At 61.2% G+C, this 17,705-nt stretch overlaps 2 protein-coding genes across 4 annotated transcripts in view; both read right to left on the reverse strand.

Annotated features, from left to right (window-relative positions):
* Nucleotides 1-671: 671 nt before the first annotated feature.
* LOC122707959 (tumor necrosis factor receptor superfamily member 22-like) lies at nt 672-9,613 on the reverse strand. The gene is made up of 8 exons (XM_043923986.1): nt 9,176-9,613; nt 8,519-8,633; nt 7,548-7,676; nt 5,809-5,920; nt 4,422-4,495; nt 2,469-2,567; nt 1,866-1,945; nt 672-1,536 (listed from the first exon to the last, which is right to left on the reverse strand). The coding sequence occupies exons 1-8, from the start codon at nt 9,176-9,178 to the stop codon at nt 1,231-1,233; spliced, it is 918 nt and encodes a 305-aa protein (XP_043779921.1). The 5' UTR covers nt 9,179-9,613; the 3' UTR covers nt 672-1,230.
* Nucleotides 9,614-11,941: 2,328 nt separating this feature from the next.
* The window catches only part of OSBPL5 (oxysterol binding protein like 5), a 67,022-nt gene continuing 61,258 nt past the window's right edge, over nt 11,942-17,705 (reverse strand). For 2 of the 3 annotated variants that reach the window (XM_043924018.1, XM_043924008.1), the window contains 7 exons: nt 17,608-17,697; nt 17,382-17,518; nt 16,785-16,970; nt 16,438-16,564; nt 14,963-15,150; nt 14,546-14,648; nt 11,942-12,877 (listed from right to left, as the gene is read on the reverse strand). In XM_043924018.1, coding sequence (XP_043779953.1) covers nt 12,755-12,877; nt 14,546-14,648; nt 14,963-15,150; nt 16,438-16,564; nt 16,785-16,970; nt 17,382-17,518; nt 17,608-17,697 — 954 coding nt within the window. In that variant the 3' untranslated portion in view covers nt 11,942-12,754. The remainder of the gene's footprint in view (nt 12,878-14,545; nt 14,649-14,962; nt 15,151-16,437; nt 16,565-16,784; nt 16,971-17,381; nt 17,519-17,607; nt 17,698-17,705) is intronic. The other variant, XM_043923999.1, reaches the window with a different exon arrangement.

Below are 17,705 nucleotides of genomic sequence, written 5' to 3' on the forward strand. Positions count from 1 at the left end.
GCATTTGTCTAAACCTGTAGAATGTACAACACGATGGGTGTACCCTAACATACACTAAGGACTTTGTGCGCATGTATGCTCTGTGTCCTCACGGAAAGCTGGCTGTGTCCCCACGGAGGCCAGGCATCCAGTGTGTATGTGGATTCCTACCTCACATCATAGGGGCTTCCCTTGTGGCTCAGCTGGTAAAGAATTCGCCTGCAATGCAGGAGACCTGGGTTTGATCCCTGGGTTGGGAAGATCCCCTGGAGAAGGAAATGGCAACCCACTCCAGCATTCTGGCCTGGAGAATCCCATGGACTATACAGTTGATGGGGTCACAAAGAGTCAGACATGACTGAGCGACTTTCACACTCACCTCATATCGTACACAGAAGGGAAGTCCGTGGGCATTAAACATGCAAATGAAAACCAGAAAACCGTAAAGCTGAGTAAGAAGACGCAGGTGAGTGTCATGGACCTGTGACTGGGGTGTGTGAAGGACTTCTCAAACAAGATGTAAAACCTACGGCTGGTGAGGTTCAAACCTGATGGACCTGATTCCACTGATACCAAGATTTCCATTCATGAAAGGACACCACAGACAAAGCCACAGGGACCAGCAGATGGAGGGGAGCTTGCACAGTGTCACAGTGAGTGGTTCTAGAACATGTGACCCTTGACTGAGTGGCTTCAAACCGCAGCAGTTTATTCCCAAGAGAGGAGTCAGGTGCAGATACATGGAGGAGGAGGACACGGGATGACCACAGCAGAGACTGGAGGGATGGGTTTACCCACCAAAGACTGCCAGTGACCACTGGAAGCTAGCAGAGGGCAGGAAGGACTCTCCGGGAGCCTCGGAGGGACCAGGCCTGTGAATCTTGACCTGACTCCTGGCCCCCAGACTCTGAGACAGTGGGACTCTGGTTTTAAGCCTCTCAGTTTGTAGTCATTTACGATGGCAGCAAGGACCCAGCCCTGCCCCTCGACTCCTGGTCCCGGCAGAGTGAGGACACCACGCGGGGCTGGCGGAGCCACGCTGCCTGAGCCCCACTGTGGGGGACGCCAGGTGCACACGCGGCCTCCAGGCCAGGCTCTGCTGCTCACCAGTGGTGAGCGCGGCCAGCACAGGGGACCTCGTGGCACGCAGGGTCCCCCCCGAAATCAGGGTGCAGACCTCCCCAGGGGTTTCCCTGCCGACTGAACGCTGGGAGAGGAGCCTCTCTGGGACAGACGCTGTTGTCATCTCTCTTAACTTCCAGACTCATAACTGTCCTGCCTGTTCAGGTCCGTGGGGAGCTCGGCCGTCTCCGCAGGTGCAGCGGGGGCAGCGGGGTCGGGCTGTGGGGACCAGTCCAGGGCCCGGGCTCCTTCGCCTGCCACAGCCTGTGGGCCGTGGACATCCTCCAGGCTATGCAGGGCCCTGGTGACGGCAGGGGCCTCAGTCAGGATGTCCACGCTGTCCTCGGGCTGGTTCGGATTTCCCCTCGTAGGTACTGAAGACTCTGCACTCCCGTCCTGATTTGACGGCATGCTGGATACTGAGTTTTGAGACAGCTAAAAACACAAGAAAAGATTTTAGTATGGGTGATTAAGCAGGTGTCCCCTGACCCCAGGGAGAAGAGGGTCCCGAGGAGGCTCAGGCAGGGCAGGTTTGCAGAGAACGAAGCAGGGCCGATGGGCTGGGTCTGGCCCCAGCTCTGCCCTGACCAAGCGCTCGGGTGCCTTTGCCAGGACACAGGGCCTTTGGGCGGCTCGGGTTCCCATCGTGAACTGAATCAAAGATTTCTCCAGCTCAGGGCCCGTGGCTCCCGCTGAATCAAGAGCAGGGAAAGCGCCGGCATTGGAAGGCTCCATGGTGGGCAGGGGAGGGGAGCTGGGGCTACCTGCACGGAGCTCGGGCTGATGGAGGAGGCACGCTCCCGGCCCGGGACCACGGTCACCATCTCCATGCATTCAGCGTCTCCTGTGAAGAGAGGCAGCGGATGTGCGGTTAGCAGGGGGCAGGAGGTTCTACTCTAGGCCCCAGGGCTCCTGCAGCGCTGGCGTGCCCTGTGTCCCTCCCCCGGCCCAGGGATCCTGTCAGGGACGTCCAGGAGTGAGCCTGGCACACCTCCCTTCCCACAGCTGTCTGGCCCCGCTATTTCTAGAACCTCCCAAGAGGCCCGGGCTCCACTACTGGGTTCCTGCAGTGTGTGCGTCCCCTCGGAGCCTGCCCTGCACACGGCCTGGCCTGGAGGTTGGCCTGGGCCTCCGACACCCACTGCTTCGGGGGCCAGTGTGACTGCGCCCCGGTCCTCCGTCTCAGAGCCCTGGCCTAGCTGCTGACAGCTCTGTGCCAGGTTCCAGGCAGGGGCTCGTTCAGGATGCAAGGACCCCCCCAGCTCTGGAGACCAGGTGGCCCTGAGGATGGGCCTGGTCCTTCGAACTCAGCCTCTCCCACGTGGTTGCTCACCCCTGCCAGAAGTCAGGCACGGGTGCTTTTATACCGTCAGGGAATCCAGCTCGTTTTCTGACCCAGAAATTCAGGCACATCATGACTAAGGCAAAGCCCAAGGTTCCAAACAGTGAGTACCGGTGTCTCCTCTCTGAAGGGGAAAGACAGAAGACCCCCACAAGGTCAGCAGCCACAGGATAAAATAGAAACAGACTCAGCAATTCCGCCCCCAGAATGTGACCAAAGGACCAGAGACAGGCCATGGACAGATCCCTGCACCCAGCGCACTGCAGCCTTCCCACCAGCCCAGGACACGGACTCAACCTCAGGGTTTATTGAAAGAACAGCCCTTGCGGGAGGACTATGCATCTATTTATTTTAAATGTCGCTGGAGAAGCGGCTGCATGGCAAAGGTCAGTTTTCATTCCAATCTCAAAGAAAGGCAATGCCAAAGAAGGCTCAAACTACTGCACAATTGCACTCATCTCACACTTTAGCAAAGTAATGCTCAAAATGCTCCAAGCCAGGCTTCAACAGTCCATGAACTGTGAACTTCCAGATGTTCAAACTGGATTTAGGAAAGGCAGAGGAGCCAGAGATCAATTTGCCAACATCCGCTGGATCCTCGAAAAAGCAAGAGAGCTCCAGAAAAACATCTGCTTTATTGACTATGCCAAAGCCTTTGACTGTGTGGTTCACAACAAACTGTGGAAAACTCTTAAAGAGATGGGAATACCAGACCACCTTGACCTGCAAGTCAAGAAGCAACAGTTAGAACCGGACATGGAACAACAGACTGGTTCCAAATAGGAAAAGGAGTACATCAAGGCTGTATATTGTCACCCTGCTTATTTAACTTACATGCAGAGTACATCATGAGAAATGCTTGGCTTTTCACATACAGAAAACTAAGATCATGACATCTGGTCCCATCACTTCAGGGCAAATAGATGGGGAAACAGTGAGAGACTGTATTTTCTTGGGCTCCAAAATCACTGCAGATGGTGACTGCAGCCATGAAATTAAAAGACGCCTGCTCCTTGGAAGGAAAGTTATGACCAACCTAGACAGCATAATAAAAAGCAGGGACATTACTTTGCCAACAAAGGTCCGTCTCGTCAAAGCTATGGTTTTTCCAGTAGTCATGTATGGATATGAGAGTTGGACTATAAAGAAAGCTCAGCACTGAAGAATTGATGCTTTTGAACTGTGGCGTTGGAGAAGACTCTTGAGAGTCCCTTGGACTGCAAGGAGATCCAACCAGTCCATCCTAAAGAAAATCAGTCCTGAATATTCATTGGAAGGACTGATGCGGAAGCTGAAACTCCAATTGTTTGGCTACCTGATGCGAAGAACTGACTCATTGGAAAAGACCCTGATGCTGGGAATGATTGAAGGCAGGAGGAGAAGGGGACGACAGAGGATGAGACGGTTGGATGGCATCACCGACTCAATGGACATGAATTTGAGTAGACTCCGGGAGTTGGTGATGGACAGGGAGACCTGGCATGCTGTGGTCCATGGGGTCACAAACAGTCGGACATGACTGAGCAACTGAACTGAACTGACTGATTCTAAATGTAACAGTGCAGACAGATGAATGACTGGTAAAATTTGTACATTTATATTATTCACGTACATCCATATTATTACCTGAATCTCACAGAGCCACAAAAACAACTGAAGCCCCAACCAGCTGACAATAAGGATGGAGCCTGAAAATGCTGAGCTGCAGCCAGGGATCCGGAGACAAAAGGAACACATGCGTAATACACGTGCATTTGCAGAAAATGCCCAGAGAAGGCTGGTCTGGGGACGGAAAGCAGGTCCGTCTTGGCCAGGGCTGAGGGGCGGAGGGAGTCCTTGGGGGTTTTCTGAATGCTGGGTCTAAGTACTAAGTGCCACTAAGTTGTTTACTTAAAAGTGGTTAATTTCATGTTATGTGAATTGCATCTCTTTAAAAGAGATACAGGGTTTTAAAAAAAAAAAAAAGGATGACTCTTACCTGGGGCCGGCAGACGGCACACCGTATCCGCGGTCCCGTTGCACCTTCGGACGACGACGTGCCTGGTGGGACACCTGGGTGGAGAGAGACGCCCGGGTCCTGGCTGTCTCCAACAGGAGGGAGGCTCTCCCTGCGCCCCGCAGGGCCCTGGCAGGCAGCACCCACGCGTGGGGAACACGGGGCGGGGGGGAAGGGGAAGGCAGCGTAGCCCCAGCCCAGGGCACCAGCATCGCACACAGCACGCCCTCCGTCTCACTGGCAGGAAGGCTTACGGACTTTCCTTTTCTGTGAATATTTGTTGCCTTGCTGGGCGGCACGTGTACCGAGGAAAAAGGAATCAGCCCTGCTTTAAACATGGGCTCAGGAACCCAATGGCTCCGCCCCAATGGCTGCAAATTACAGGCTTATCATCCCCACTGTAGCCGTGTTCATCCCCAGGTGGGTCTGTCAGGACGGAGGATGACTTGTTCACTTGCCCTCCAGCCTCCCTGCTCTGGGCGCTGTGCTGCGTGGTGATGACTGGTTTTCTCTAGAAGTCATGTCCTGGGCCCTGCTTGAACCCATCGCCCAGGTCCCCACCCTCTTCTGGGACCAAACCATCTTTATTCTCCGACCCAAAGTCTGGATCACAGAGTGGAAAATGCAGAGGAAACTGCAGGTGAGCTGGACCCCCTCCAGCCTACCCTTCTGCCTCCTGGTGAGGGAGCCAGCCCTGCCCACAGCAGGCACGTGAGTCCCGACTCCCGCCTACACCACGGTGCCGGGCCAGACACTAGCGGTTCCCCAGGAAGCAGGTGCCAGAGCACCCCGGAGCAGCGCCCCAGAATCGGAGGGGAGACTCCATCTCACCAGGGACGCTGTACACAGCCCGCCCGCAGAACCTGAGGGCAGGGCACGGCCTTGCCCACAGGTAGCCTTCCCGCCTGGCCTGGCATCTTCTCCTCGGCTGTGATGGGAAGGGTGATGCCCTTAGACAAATCTGGGGGGCAGAGCAGGGCGCAGGCCGGTGGGAGCAGAACCCAGGAGGGTGGAGGCCGACCTGCAGCGTGGTGAGTCTAGCTGATGACCGCGTTCACGGCAGGTTATGACAGAGCGTGGTTGAGAGGGTCTGGGGAAAGTGTGGTGCCAAGAGGCAGGGGGGTCATGAATCAGGGAAAGGCAGGCAGAGAACTCTGCGAAGACAGAAAGAAGCAGAGAAAATAGAGTTTCCACAACAGGCAGCACCGGGAAGGGAGATGACTCTCACCAGGGGGAGGTGAGCAGAGGGGAGCAAAGACTTGGCCGGAGTGGGCAGGGCTGGGCTGTGCACGCGGGGTGGGAGGGACCACAGCCCCCTCCGCACGCAAGGCCCCCTCCCCGCCCAGGTCCCCCGAGCAGGGCCACCCACGTGCTGCACGGGCTGCAGACTTCAGAGGATCCCACGTGGGCGTAGAAAGAGCCCGATGGGCACTGGCACACTCGGTCATGGGTCAGCATGCACTCCTCCAACACTTCCTCATCTGCAGAGCCAGACAGATGGCGTTGGTCAGGGGATCTGGGGGACGGGGGGGTCAATCAGGGGGCCCGGGGGCCAGTGGGGGGGCTGGGGGACAGAGAGAGGTCAGTCGGGGGGGCCGAGGGGGTCGGTTGGGGGGGGCCGGGGGGCCATGGGGGAGCCCGGGGAACAGGGGGTTCAGTCAGGGGTGGTTCATGGGACTCCGTGCTGTGTTTTGAAGGGAAACCTCCAGGGAGGCCCCCAGTGGGCTGAGCACTGAGCCGGCTGAGGGTCTCCTTCCCCACGTGCACCCACCACCCCAGGCAGAAGCCTAGGACTGGAGTGCTGCTGAGAAGGGTCCCAGACAGATCCCGACCCCCACAGGCCTCCACCCAAGGTGGTCCTGACATGCAGGCCCATCACCAGGGTGAGGGGGCCGCTGCCACCACCGTCCACTCCAGTGGCCCGGGAATATTCATTCCTGTTGTCATGAGCTCCCTTCGGCTCCTGGGAACCCGAGTCCCTCCTCACACACTAGAGAGGCCTCTGGGAAGGGTCCCTGGCCGAAGCCCTCTGCTATGGCCGACCCCTGTTTAATTTGACCCGCTGGCTTCTCCATGCTATCAGGATTGCAGCCCTTTGTGGCAGACAAAAAATATGGAGAATGCTTCTCCCACCAGCGTGTTCACTCATCAGCTCTATGGAATCCGGGCCAGCAGGGACACTGATGTCCTAGGGCAGCCTGGAGCTCGGGGGACTGTCTCATTTTGGTCACAGAAAAGTCCAGCTTCGGCTAAACCCCTGCGAGTCAGTCCCTGGGGCCTGTGGGGACAGAGTTTCCCCCTCGTTCTCCAAAGATGAACAGGGGAAAACTTTCAGGAAACATCGGATCTCAGGAACTTTCTCTCCTGCATTGGCAGGCGAGTTCTTCACCGCTAGCACCCACTGGGAAGCCCTGGACCCCAGGAACTTTGAATGTGGACAGAAGGTTAGAGAATTACTCTTCCTTTTTCTGGATGTGAGCATAGCTCACGGTTCAGGAAGGGAGCGTACCTTCCCTCTCAGAAAATGCCTCCTGCGGGATTTGGGAGAAACTCGACATCTGCAGCTCCCTTGGAAAGGGTGGGGATACACCTGCCCTCTGTCCTAGCCCTCCCACTTCTGTTTCTTCCCAGAGAGCTGATTTTTTTCTTATCACTTTGTGTGTATTTTCAAACTTCTCTAATTGAATACTAACCTGCAAACTGAAAAAAAAAGATTAAAAATGAAAAAGAATTGTTTAGAATTTCAGATCTATGTGTGTAAGTATGGTTTTTTCTACATTTTTCCACCCATTTTCACAACACTTTGGGAACAGTATTTTATATCAATAAAAGGTCCTCTGGCCAAATCCTTCCAGTATCCACTGAGTGTCAGCTTCTGTGATATATCACCCTTCCTCTCTCAGATGCCGGGGGAAGAGGTGTTCAGCATTTCCCTAAATGTTCGTGGGTAAACAGCAGTCCGTGGCTGCATGTGCAGGCTCAACTGTAATGACTTCTCAGGGCACATTCCTGGCCTGACTGCAGCTGGGTCAAAGGGCGGCAGACTTCAAGGACAAGGACACTGAAGGGCGTTCAAGGGCAAGGAAGGGGCTCTGGCTGCAGACTCACTCTCGGAGCAGGTGGAGCACTTGACGCAGGCTTCCACTCTATTGAGGTACTTCATAAAGGTCCTGGGCAGACACGGCAGACACTTTCCCCGGGAGTGCGGCCTCCTGCAGTGCTCACCAACATGCTGGCCTGGGCGGGAGACAGGGGCAGGGTCGGAGCCTGCACCCAGGCCGCTCACCCACCAGGCCCTGGGCCTTGCTGCTCCAAAGAGGACATGGGAAAAAGTAGGTCTTGGCATTTCTGATGAAACTAATCTCTCAATTGTATCACACTCTTGGAAAAGATGACACAACGCACCAGGCTGCCTTGCAAGGACCCGAGGGCTGACACCATGGCAGACAGGTCGGGCTAACACACAGTTTATTGTGAAGGCTCGGAGCCCTGGTCAACACTGTACCACCTTGACCTCCAGAGGCTTCAAGGTCAGCAGCATGGGCTGTTGGCATGCTGGTGGGCAGCCATGCCTGTGTGACTGGCCCCCAGGGGAAACCCTGCATAACTGGCTCAGGTGAGCAAAGTCCATGCAAGGTCACCCAAGGAGTATGTGCAACATAAGGCACGGCCGTCTGCCTGGGGTAGCACAGCCGGAAGATGGTGCTGAGTCCTGGACCCTGCCCCACCCGCCTCTACACTGACCCGTGCCTTCTCTTGCCAAAAGCAACCGTAACTGTGAGTATAACAGCTTTTCTGGATCCTTTGAGTTCTAAACAGTCACCAGGCTTCCGGACACTCGACGTGCAGCCCCTGCTGGCAGAACGGCCCAGGAAGAGGCTGGGAGCTGGACCCTCCCGAGCAGGCTCACCTCTTGCAGAGCACGTGGAGGTGGGGAAGTCCCCAGTCCAGGATGTGCCGCAAGATGCGCTGGGCATCAGTGCAAAGAGACACACAGCCCCCCGTTGCAGGCCTGGGTAGGGCCTGGGGACGTGGGTTGGAAGAACCCTGCCCAGGACTGGACGGGACCCAGGACTTACCGGCTGGGCAGGCCTTGCAGCAGCGGCCCGCTATCAAGTATTCGCCGGGGCTGCAGGACTGGGAGCTTGGAAGTCCCTGGCCCTGTGTGAAAACCGCACTGGTTTGGGTGATTGCCTGTAGGTGGAGGAAAACAAGAAACGATTACTAGAAGTTTCTTATCTGTGCTGATGCTTCCTCCGGAAGCAAAGACAATCTCCTCGAGTCCCCCCACCTTTCTCCCTTCTCTGCGAACCCCCACCCTCCCCTACCGGCCTCCCTTCCCCGCCGGACCCCCGCCCTCCCCGCACCGCCTGGGGGTTCGGGAGGGAAAGATTCCCCACTGCGACCTCCTCATGCTGGGTAACTGAGTGTGGTGTGTTTCCGGTTTCCTTTCTGACTCAAAACTCCCGCTTCACCCGGTTTTCCTCTAGGGTAACCCTGCCGGTGCCAGCCTCACTGGAGCGCGCGCCCATCCCCTGTTCTTGGGGTCCTCCCACCCCGAGCCCCGCAGCCCAGGCCGGGCCCCAGCAGCGCGGTTCCACCTGATTCAGGAGCAGGAGCCAGGGCAACACCACCTGCGGCGCGGGCATCCTCGGACAGAGAGGGAGCGCCCGGCGCGCCCGGGTATAAATAGCAGGGCCCCCCCCCACCCCCCCCCCCCCCCCCCCACCGCCCACCATCAGTTCCGCCTCCGGCAGAGCAGTTCCTGACAGCGCGGCCCGGGCCTCGGTGACCCCGCCCCGAGGAAGACAGAGAGGTTGGTACCAACCTCCTCGCTCCCTCGGCCGCCCGCCCGGGTGCCCAGGCCTTGAGGCGTCGCCCTGGCTGTCCCCGCGGCGGGGCCACGGGCTGGGCTTCGGGCTTCGGGGTCTCCGCGCCGGTCCTTCCCCGCCCGCCCCGAGCTTTAGGTGTCTCTTTAGGGGCGGGGAGGGCGTCTGCGCGGCCCCTCCCTGGCGAGCGCGCCGCCGCCAGCCTGGCCTCCCGCCCTCCCGCGCGCTCCCGCGCCCTGCCCCCGGGTGCGCTGGGGGCCAGGACTTGGGCTCCAGCAGCAGCCGCGAGCTGTGCCAGCCGGGCCGTAAAGAAGTGATGCTTTCGCACTGTGGTATTGGAGAACTTCTTGGACAGCTGATTGGTTGGAGATCCAACCAGTCCCTCCTAAAGGAAATCAGTCATGAATATTCACTGGAAGGACTGATGCAGAAGCTGAAACTCCAATCCTTTGGCCACCTGATGCGAAGAACCAACTCATTGGAAAAGACCCAGATGCTGGGAAAGATTGAAGGCAGGAGGAGAAGGGGACGAGAGAGGATGAGATGGGTGGATGGCATCAGTGACTCAATGGACATGAGTTTGAGGAAACTCCAGGAGTTGGTGATGGACGGGGAGGCCTGGCGTGCTGCATTTCATGGGGTCACAAAGAGTCAGACACGACTGAGCGACTGAACTGAATTGAGCAGCCGTGAAACGGGAGTCTGTCTCCACTCCCTGCTCAACCCCTGGCATCTTCTTACAGCCGGTGGGAGCCACATGAGTGGGGGAGGGGTAAGATGGATGGGGGGGCGGTTCAAGGGGAGGAGACCCATCCTTCCCGAGAGCAGGATACAAGCCAGGCACATCCACAGGGGGGTCAGGCCCCTTCACTCCTAAACCTCCTCCAACACCCTCCTCGCCCCACCTAGAATCCCATACTCCAGGAGGGGCCAGCCAGCTGCTTGAGTCTCTGAGTCCTGCCCAGGTCTCAGTAAGCTATTGCTAGAAGCTCCTTCTGCAACAGATGGCTGTCAGTTCCCCCAAGGCGGTGACGAGGTGAGGGGACTGTCACAGTGAAAATTCCTCCTGCTGCTCTGGGGAACCTAGAGGGCAGGGTGTGGCCCTGGGCCCAGGCCCTCCTGAGTTTCCACCCTCCCTGACTCCCATTCCATCCTCTTCCTGCCCAGCTGCCCTGGGACACTGGCCAGCCACTGGATGGGCCAGGAAGGCGGTGCTGAGTGTGGTAGGGGGTGCAAAGCACAGCTCTGAACCCCACATCATTCTAGATTTTTCACCACCAGCGTCTAGATGCCCAAGAGTTGACCTGATGGACCCAGAAACCAAGTCCAGGTCCTCACTGCTTGGAGGAACTGCCTGACACAGAAGCGCATCCTAGCCACCTATCTGGGCATTGGCCACCTGGTCCCCTGGGACTATGCCCACCCAGCTTTCTTGTCATTTTTCATTGTTGATTTAGATGAGTTCTCGGCCTACCAAGGACGGGAAGAGAATTCTGGAGGAGACTCGAGGCTGCAGGGGCCGGGGGTTGGAGGGGCTGGTGGCCCAGTCTGCCCTGAAAGGCCCAGGATGCAAGACAGCTGGCCCAGGGCGTCAGGTCCAGGGTAGCCTGCCTCAGTGGCAAGGCGCAGACCACTTCAACCTGGAGAGCACCCTCCAACCCCCCGCAGGAAGTGGAGCCACATAGGGATCAGTCAGTCTGGGAACACTGCTCTCAGAGCGGGTACTGGGAGTCCCGTGTGCCTGGTGCAGGCGGGAGGGCTGGGATGGCAGGACAGGGATGGCAGGGCACACCTGCCCATTCCTCGGCCCCAGCCCACGTCCATCCTGTCCCGCGGTCTCTCCCTCTTTTATCCTTCACGTCCGTCAGGGTCGGGCTGCGGTCTCCCTGTACTGTGGGGTGTGGTCTACAGTCAGCTGCCCCCACCCGCCCCTTCAGGGGCATCCTGGGCTGTCCCAGCAAAGGCCAGCCCACTCCCCTGGAACTGGCAGTCAGGAGTACTGGAAACAGTGGCCACAGTGGAACTGAAGGGCTGCCTGGGGTCAGCTGGTGGGGGGTAGTGGGTTCCGATTGTGGGGAAGGGACCAGGCCAAATGCCCCCTGGAGTGCCCCGTGGGCAGCGCCCCCCTGTCCTTCGCTGGCTCATCGGCTGCTGGACGGGCCCCCGGCCTCCTGCGCTGGCTCCCCAGAGGTGTGTGGGGGCGGGGGCTGCTGCTCTCTGCTTCTGCAAACTGCACGCCCCTCCAGGCCAGACCCCTTCCCTCTATCCTCAAGGCCTCGACCCTCCCTGGGCCCCTCCAGCCGCAGACAGCTTCTGCTGGCATCGAATCTCTCCCCTGAGACACCCTGGCCCTACTGGTTTCCAGAATTTCCCCAAGAAGGCAGCACACAACATGTTTATTTCACACATGGAGACGTGTCCCCAAACTGGAGGACGGGCAAGAACATGGATACAAAACTGGTCAGCTCAGATGGCACCACCATGGCTTAATTTACGGCTCCGTCTGTGTCTGCATGTGCAGAGCTTCCCACACACAGACGCACACACACACGCACACGTGCACACACACGTGTGCGCACACATGCACGCGCGCACACACACATGCACGCACACGCACACACATGCACACACACGGCATCTGACACAGGAACAGAGGCCAGTTGACAGACGCTGTTCGCAGCCTGCCTAAAATATTGCAATTGCGTTTATTAAAAATGTGTGGGAAGGGAAGACCGTGCATCCGTCTGAACAAAGTGTCCCTCCTCGGGCCCAGGCCGGGGATGCCCCCCAGGCACGCCACGCTCACCTGTGCCCGCCCCAGCTTGGCATGTCCGGGCTGAGGGAGGTGGGCTGGGCCTGTGAAGTGTATGAACAGGGCCCCACCGTGCAGATAGCACAGGGGTTGGAAAGAAGCCCCATCGCAGCCCAGCCGGCGCCCGGAGCCCCCCTGGAGCCCGTCCAGGACAGTGTGGGCGGGGCCTCGGGAAGCGATGCTCTGTGTGTTGGGCCCCTAAGAGGACCTGGCGTGCCGGCTTGCTCCTCAGAGCCCCCCACTCACCCCTGCTGAGGGGCAGCACCTGGAGCCCCGCAGGCCCTCCTGCCCCTCCACCATCAGCCCCTCCGCTATCAGCCCCCCCGAGGCTGCCCGGGGAGGGGGGTGATGAGGCAAGGCTGCCAGGGAGCGCGGCCCAGGGTGAAAGTGGCATTTGGCTTCAGCGTTAAGGCCAGCGCGAGGCGGAGGGCCCTGTGGGAAAGGCCAGTGCCTTGCCAGGGGTATCCCGTGTGGCACCCCCTGCCCAGGTCCCTCCTGCTGTCCTGCGGCCGTGGGTCCCTCCGTCCATGGGGGCTGCGCTCACAGAGTCTCTGCCTCCACGGGGCTGGCTTAAAGTGCTAGGTGCCTGAGAGGGAGGCTCAGCTCCCCACTGCCCCCCAGTCCTGCAGACGATGCCCACGCCGTCCCCACAGGGCTCTTATTTGAGGATGTAGTTAATGAGCAGCTGACACGCCAGGAACACGCAGAGCAGGAACCAACAGCGAGGGCTGTGCAGGGGGCCTGGGGCCGGGGCCTGCCTGGCACGGGCCGTGGAGCTCAGCATGGCCGAGAGGTGCCTGGAACGAGAGGGCGCGGCGGTTCAGCCAAGGCCAGCCAAGCAGCATGGTGAGGAGTCCGGCCCTGGGGTGAAAACAGGGCTGGGGGCTCGTGTGGGGGAGGGCCCCAGGGCACGGTGGCTGCCTGGGGCTCCCTGGGCACACCCTCCAGGGACAGGGGTCAGGGCTAGTGGAGCTGGGGCTCTCACATCCCCCCTCCCACTTCCACTGCTGTGGGCTGAATGGCGTCTGCAAAGTCCTGTGCTGGAGTCCTGACCCCCGGCAGCCAGAATGCAACTGTTTGGAGATGTGACCTTTACAGAGGTAAATAAAGTAATGGGTCACTAGGCTGGGCCCTCATCCCACAGGACTGGGGGTCCCTGTAAGAAGAGGAGGTCGGGACACAGACACAGAGGGGTGACCCTGTGAGGACGCGGGGAGGAGATGGCCGTCTGCATGCCCAGGAGAGCAGCCTGGGGAGGATCAGCCCTGCTCTGATCTTGGATTTCCAGCCTCCAGGCTGGGGAGGGGCAAACACCTGTAGCTGAAGCTGCTGGTCTGGGGCTTGGCAGGCAACCCAGGAAAGCTGCAGCTCTGTCCTGGCCTCTTGACATCACTGTGTCTGGACAAAAGCCAAAGCTCTTGGCTGTTTTTCCACCACCTCCCTCGCAGCAAAGCAGGAAATCTCCTTCTATGGAGAAGGACCCCCCTTCCAGTTCCCACGTCTTCCGGGCCAGGCTCCTCCATCTTGGTCTCGCACATCAACTCCCCCTCCTCCTGGCAGCGGCCATCCTGTGGTGCCCTCCGCTCTGGACTGACCTCTGCGTTCCCCATTTCCAGCTCCGCCCTGCTCAAATGCATCCTCCTCCAGGAAGCCCTCCCTGATCATGGAGACCACGTTCCTCCCCGACTCTTACAAGCTGTGAGTCTCCGTCTCCCTTGGCCCTGCACAGCATCGTGATGGAGCTGGTACCAAAGGGCGAGAAACGCCTCTGGGCCCCCTCGGGTGAGGCGCAGGGGAAGTAGGACTGGCCTCGTCGCGGGCATGACATTGCAGGCTCCCAAGAGCAGCACAGGGGTTCACAGCTGCCCAGGGCTCTCGGGGCGCCAGGCTCAGAGCCCCACCCTCCGCCCCATTTCCCTCCTGCCCCAGGGGCACTGCTGTCACCCCCAGTTCACAGATGGGGAGACTGAGGCCCAGACAGCCCAAGGTTCTGCAGCTCAGAGACTTGCAGCCTTGACTGGAGCCAGGGCTCTGTCTCCTGGCGGGGGGCGAAACCGAACGTGTTCCCAGGCCTTCCCGACATGACTTGGCCCGCTGTTTCTGAGGTCCTACTGGTCTTGGGGCTGGGGGGTGGCCACTGCCGCCAGCACCTCCTTCCAGCTTCCATCTGCCCCGCCCCCCCCCGCTCCCCGTTCTCCTGGCTCCATCAAGCCCCGGCTGCTTCCAGCGTCTCCCGGCCAGCTCAGGCTGTTCACACACCACTGCACTCCCTGCCCCGACTTCCCCTCGAGATGGCAGAACCCATGAGGTGCCAGGGCCTCGCTCAGTAAGCAGACCCTCTGAAGTCCTGAGAGTTTGCAGCCGGAAGGACAGTCCAGATGAAGGCCCCCGCCCCCAGCCCCAGCTCAGGCCGTCCTGCGCTCTAAGCCCCCGCCGACCGGGCTGGTCCCCCGAGGGCGGCCCACCTGTGCAGCTCCTCCTGGGCCTCCCGGATGGACAGGATCGCCTCGTGCAGCGCCTGCAGCCGCCGCGCCTCCTTCCCACACCGAGGGCACGGGCTCTCGCAGCCTAGGGGCGTTGGGGAGACGTGGAAGGAGCGCGGAGACGTGAGGATGGGCGGGTGGGGGCCTGGGGCCACGGCCCGCCTCCCTGCAGCCCCTGGCACAGGAGGGAGATGGTGCCCGCCCCGGAGGAAGCTCCCAGGCTCAGCCAGCCTCTGAGAAGCCCAGGGGGACCAAACGGGGAGACAGGCACTCCCAGAAGTCAGGGGACCGAGAGGCCGGAGCCCACTCGAGTCACAGACCAGAGAGGCAAGCCCCGCCCCTCGCCGGGCGCCCCGCCCCAAGTGCAGACTCGGAGCCCGGCCCCGCCCCCGGCCCCACCCGGCTTCACGGGTCCAGAGGGGCCGGCCACAGGTCTCACCCGGAACGAAGTCGCCGTCCTCCTCCTCCTCCTCCTCGTCAGAGAGCTCGGGGCAGGACTCGGGCGTGGAGCCGCTGCTCTCCGTAACCTGGCTGTGGCCCGAGGGCTGGTCGCTGGGCTTGCGGAGCCGCGGGTTGGGAGCGGACCCCTGGGGGGAGACGGAGCGGCTGCGCGGGAGCCCGCCCACACCCACCGCACCCGCGGGGCCACCTGAGCCCTGGGGGACCCTCTGGGCTGCCGCTGGCCGTGGGGCCGTGGTGCTGGGTTTACGGCAGGGCGGCCGTGGAAGAGGCGGCCGGCAGCGGCGGAGGCTGCTGGCTCTGGGTGGGTGACAGGCCTGGCCCTGACCTGACTGCAGCGCCCACCCCGCCGCCCCCCGGACCCCCATACACGGGGAGACGACGGGTACGGGGCCGTTGGACTCCGGAGCCGGCAGCGCTGACCCTCTCAGCGCGCGCTGACGGCTGGGGCTTCTCCAGCGTGGACGCAGGGACCCCCGGGCTGGCAAGGCTCAGAGCAGCCTCCGGAGGACGGGGTGGCCGCGTGACCGCAGGCCTGTCCCCGCGAGGGCCCAGGGGGTGCCCGACACCCTGCCGGGGCAGGGGGGCTTCCCACACAGGCAGGTTTTGGGGTGTAGGGCCCGCGCTGACGGGAGAGGCTGAGGAGAGGGAGGAGGGTGAAGAGGGTGCCGGGGGAGATGCGTGCTGGAGGGGCCGGGGCCATCCGGTCCGGCCTGAGGGGCTGCGGCATTTCGGGGAAGGGGCCGGGACACATGGCTGGGGAGGTACCTTGGGGAAATTGGGGCCACTGGGCAAGATGGGGGAGCCCACCCCTCCCTGCCTGGGGGGACAGTGTCCCCCAGCTGTGTGCACAGTGGGCGCCCAGCGGGCGCTGTTCCACACTTGGGGCCACCCCAGGCTCCCCAGAAATGGCACCTCTGCCAGAGTGCTCCTCCCTTGTGCTCCCCAGGGCCTCCTGCTGTCCTCCCCACCCCCGCCAACCCCCTGCCCCTCCCACCCTCCTCACCCACCCACAGAGGCCCAGGCGTCCGTGTAAATGCCTCCTCCTCCTCCTCCTCCTGCCGCTTGGGCAAGCCCCTGGGCTGCCCTGAGGCTCAGTGTTTCCATCTGTACAATGGGACACCGCCCTGCCAACACCACAGAGGACGCTTCTGGGGAGCGCCGGGGCAGGGCCAGTGCACCCCAGCACAGTGCCCTGAACATCAGGGTGTCCCAGGAACTGCGTGTCCTGCAAGTCCAGGGGTCTTGGCCCCTTGCTGGGTGGGGAAGGGTGGGACAGGGACCCAGGGGGACACCAGGGGAGACCCTGATGTGTGTGGGTCAGAGTGTGATGGGGGCTCAGAGGAGGAGGGCCAGGCTAGCTGGGTGTGAGGTGGGGGCGGAGGAGCCCAGGCCAGGCCCGGGGTGGCTCTGACCTGGAGCCCGGGCCCCGGGCTGCCCAGGACGGCGGTCTGGCTGGCCATGGTCCCCCGCTGCAGGGTGTGCAGGACCCCGTCTTGCTCAAACTGGGCGATGTCCTTCAGGGGGTCCCAGGGGCTGTGACTGGAGGGTCCGGAGAGTGTGGGTTGGTAGGGGCGGTGGCCCCCACAGTGAGGGGCCCCCTCCCGGCCCGGCCCTCAGCCTCTCATCAGGGCTGGGGCCCCCAGGGGAGCAGCCACAGCCTCCCCCGTGTGGCCCTCCCTCCCCCTCACTCAGGGCCAGGACAGTGGGGGTCTGCTGGGCGACGCCCGAGGGGCCCAGGCCGCTGTCCGCCAGCACTCACTTCTCATATCGGTAGCACCACTCCTGGGTGGCAGGGTCCAGGTGGAAGAGCTGGGGCGTCCAGGGCACCAGGCTCTGCTGACGCTCCCGGGCCCGCTGCCGCTGCGCCTCCTCCAGGGAAAACTTCTCCCGTGTGGCCTTGTCCTGGTCGCCCTCGCTGATGGCCCTGGTGACGTGCTGCCAGAGCCTGCGTGTGCAGCGCCTGCTCTGAGCCAAGAGGGCCTGGGCAGCCTTGTCCCTTCACACTAGAGGGGAGGCTCAGAGCCACCTCCATGTGATTGCCTCCAGCGACAGGGAGCTCACTACCTATCAGGGTGCCCATCTTCCCCGGGCACTGTTTATTTACCATGAGATGGTTCTTCCCTATGCTGGGTGCACACTTGGCACCAGCAGGGTCCTCCCTACAGAGCTCACTCTTCCCCAGGCCTCCCTTTCTCTCCCTCCAGCTTCGCACAGCCAGACGTGTCCTCTGCCACCAGGGATCCCCTCAGGTCTGTCCTCCTGCCAGGGACATCCAGGGAGCATGCATCCAGGGGATCGCAGCTGCCAGCCCGGCCGCTCCGGCTGGGGTCAGGGGTCCTGAGCGCCCAGGCCTCACCTCTCCGACTCCAGCTCCATCTGCTCCCCCAGCGGCACCGTGTACCGCTTCAGCCGCTGCCTGCGCACCTCCTCACTGGGATTCCAGAAGAGCTCGGCGCCTCCTCTGCCCTCCTCCTTGATGAACACTTCCCTGTCCTGCCCCAGGTGGTTGGGCGGGTCAGAGGTGCTGGCCGTGGCCTCCGGAGTCCGGGCCCACCCGCGCCTGCCCGGAGGCGGTGTCTCACCCAGTGTCCCGTGAGCCGCGCCAGGACCTCCTCGCCCGACGTGATCTTCCCCGAGATCTGGTTGATGCTCGTGCTGCCCCCGAAGAAGGGCTGTGGGA

The sequence above is a fragment of the Cervus elaphus genome, chromosome 2 (assembly GCF_910594005.1).
Source record: "Cervus elaphus chromosome 2, mCerEla1.1, whole genome shotgun sequence".
NCBI classification, from domain to species: domain Eukaryota; kingdom Metazoa; phylum Chordata; class Mammalia; order Artiodactyla; family Cervidae; genus Cervus; species Cervus elaphus.

Coding starts and splice junctions, on each gene's coding strand:
- LOC122707959 (XM_043923986.1), bottom strand. Junction 2,568..4,421: donor GTGCCGTCTGCCGGCCCCAG/GTAAGAGTCATC, acceptor TTTCCCCTTCAG/AGAGGAGACACCGGTACTCA. Junction 1,537..1,865: donor TCAGCCCGAGCTCCGTGCAG/GTAGCCCCAGCT, acceptor TTGTGTTTTTAG/CTGTCTCAAAACTCAGTATC.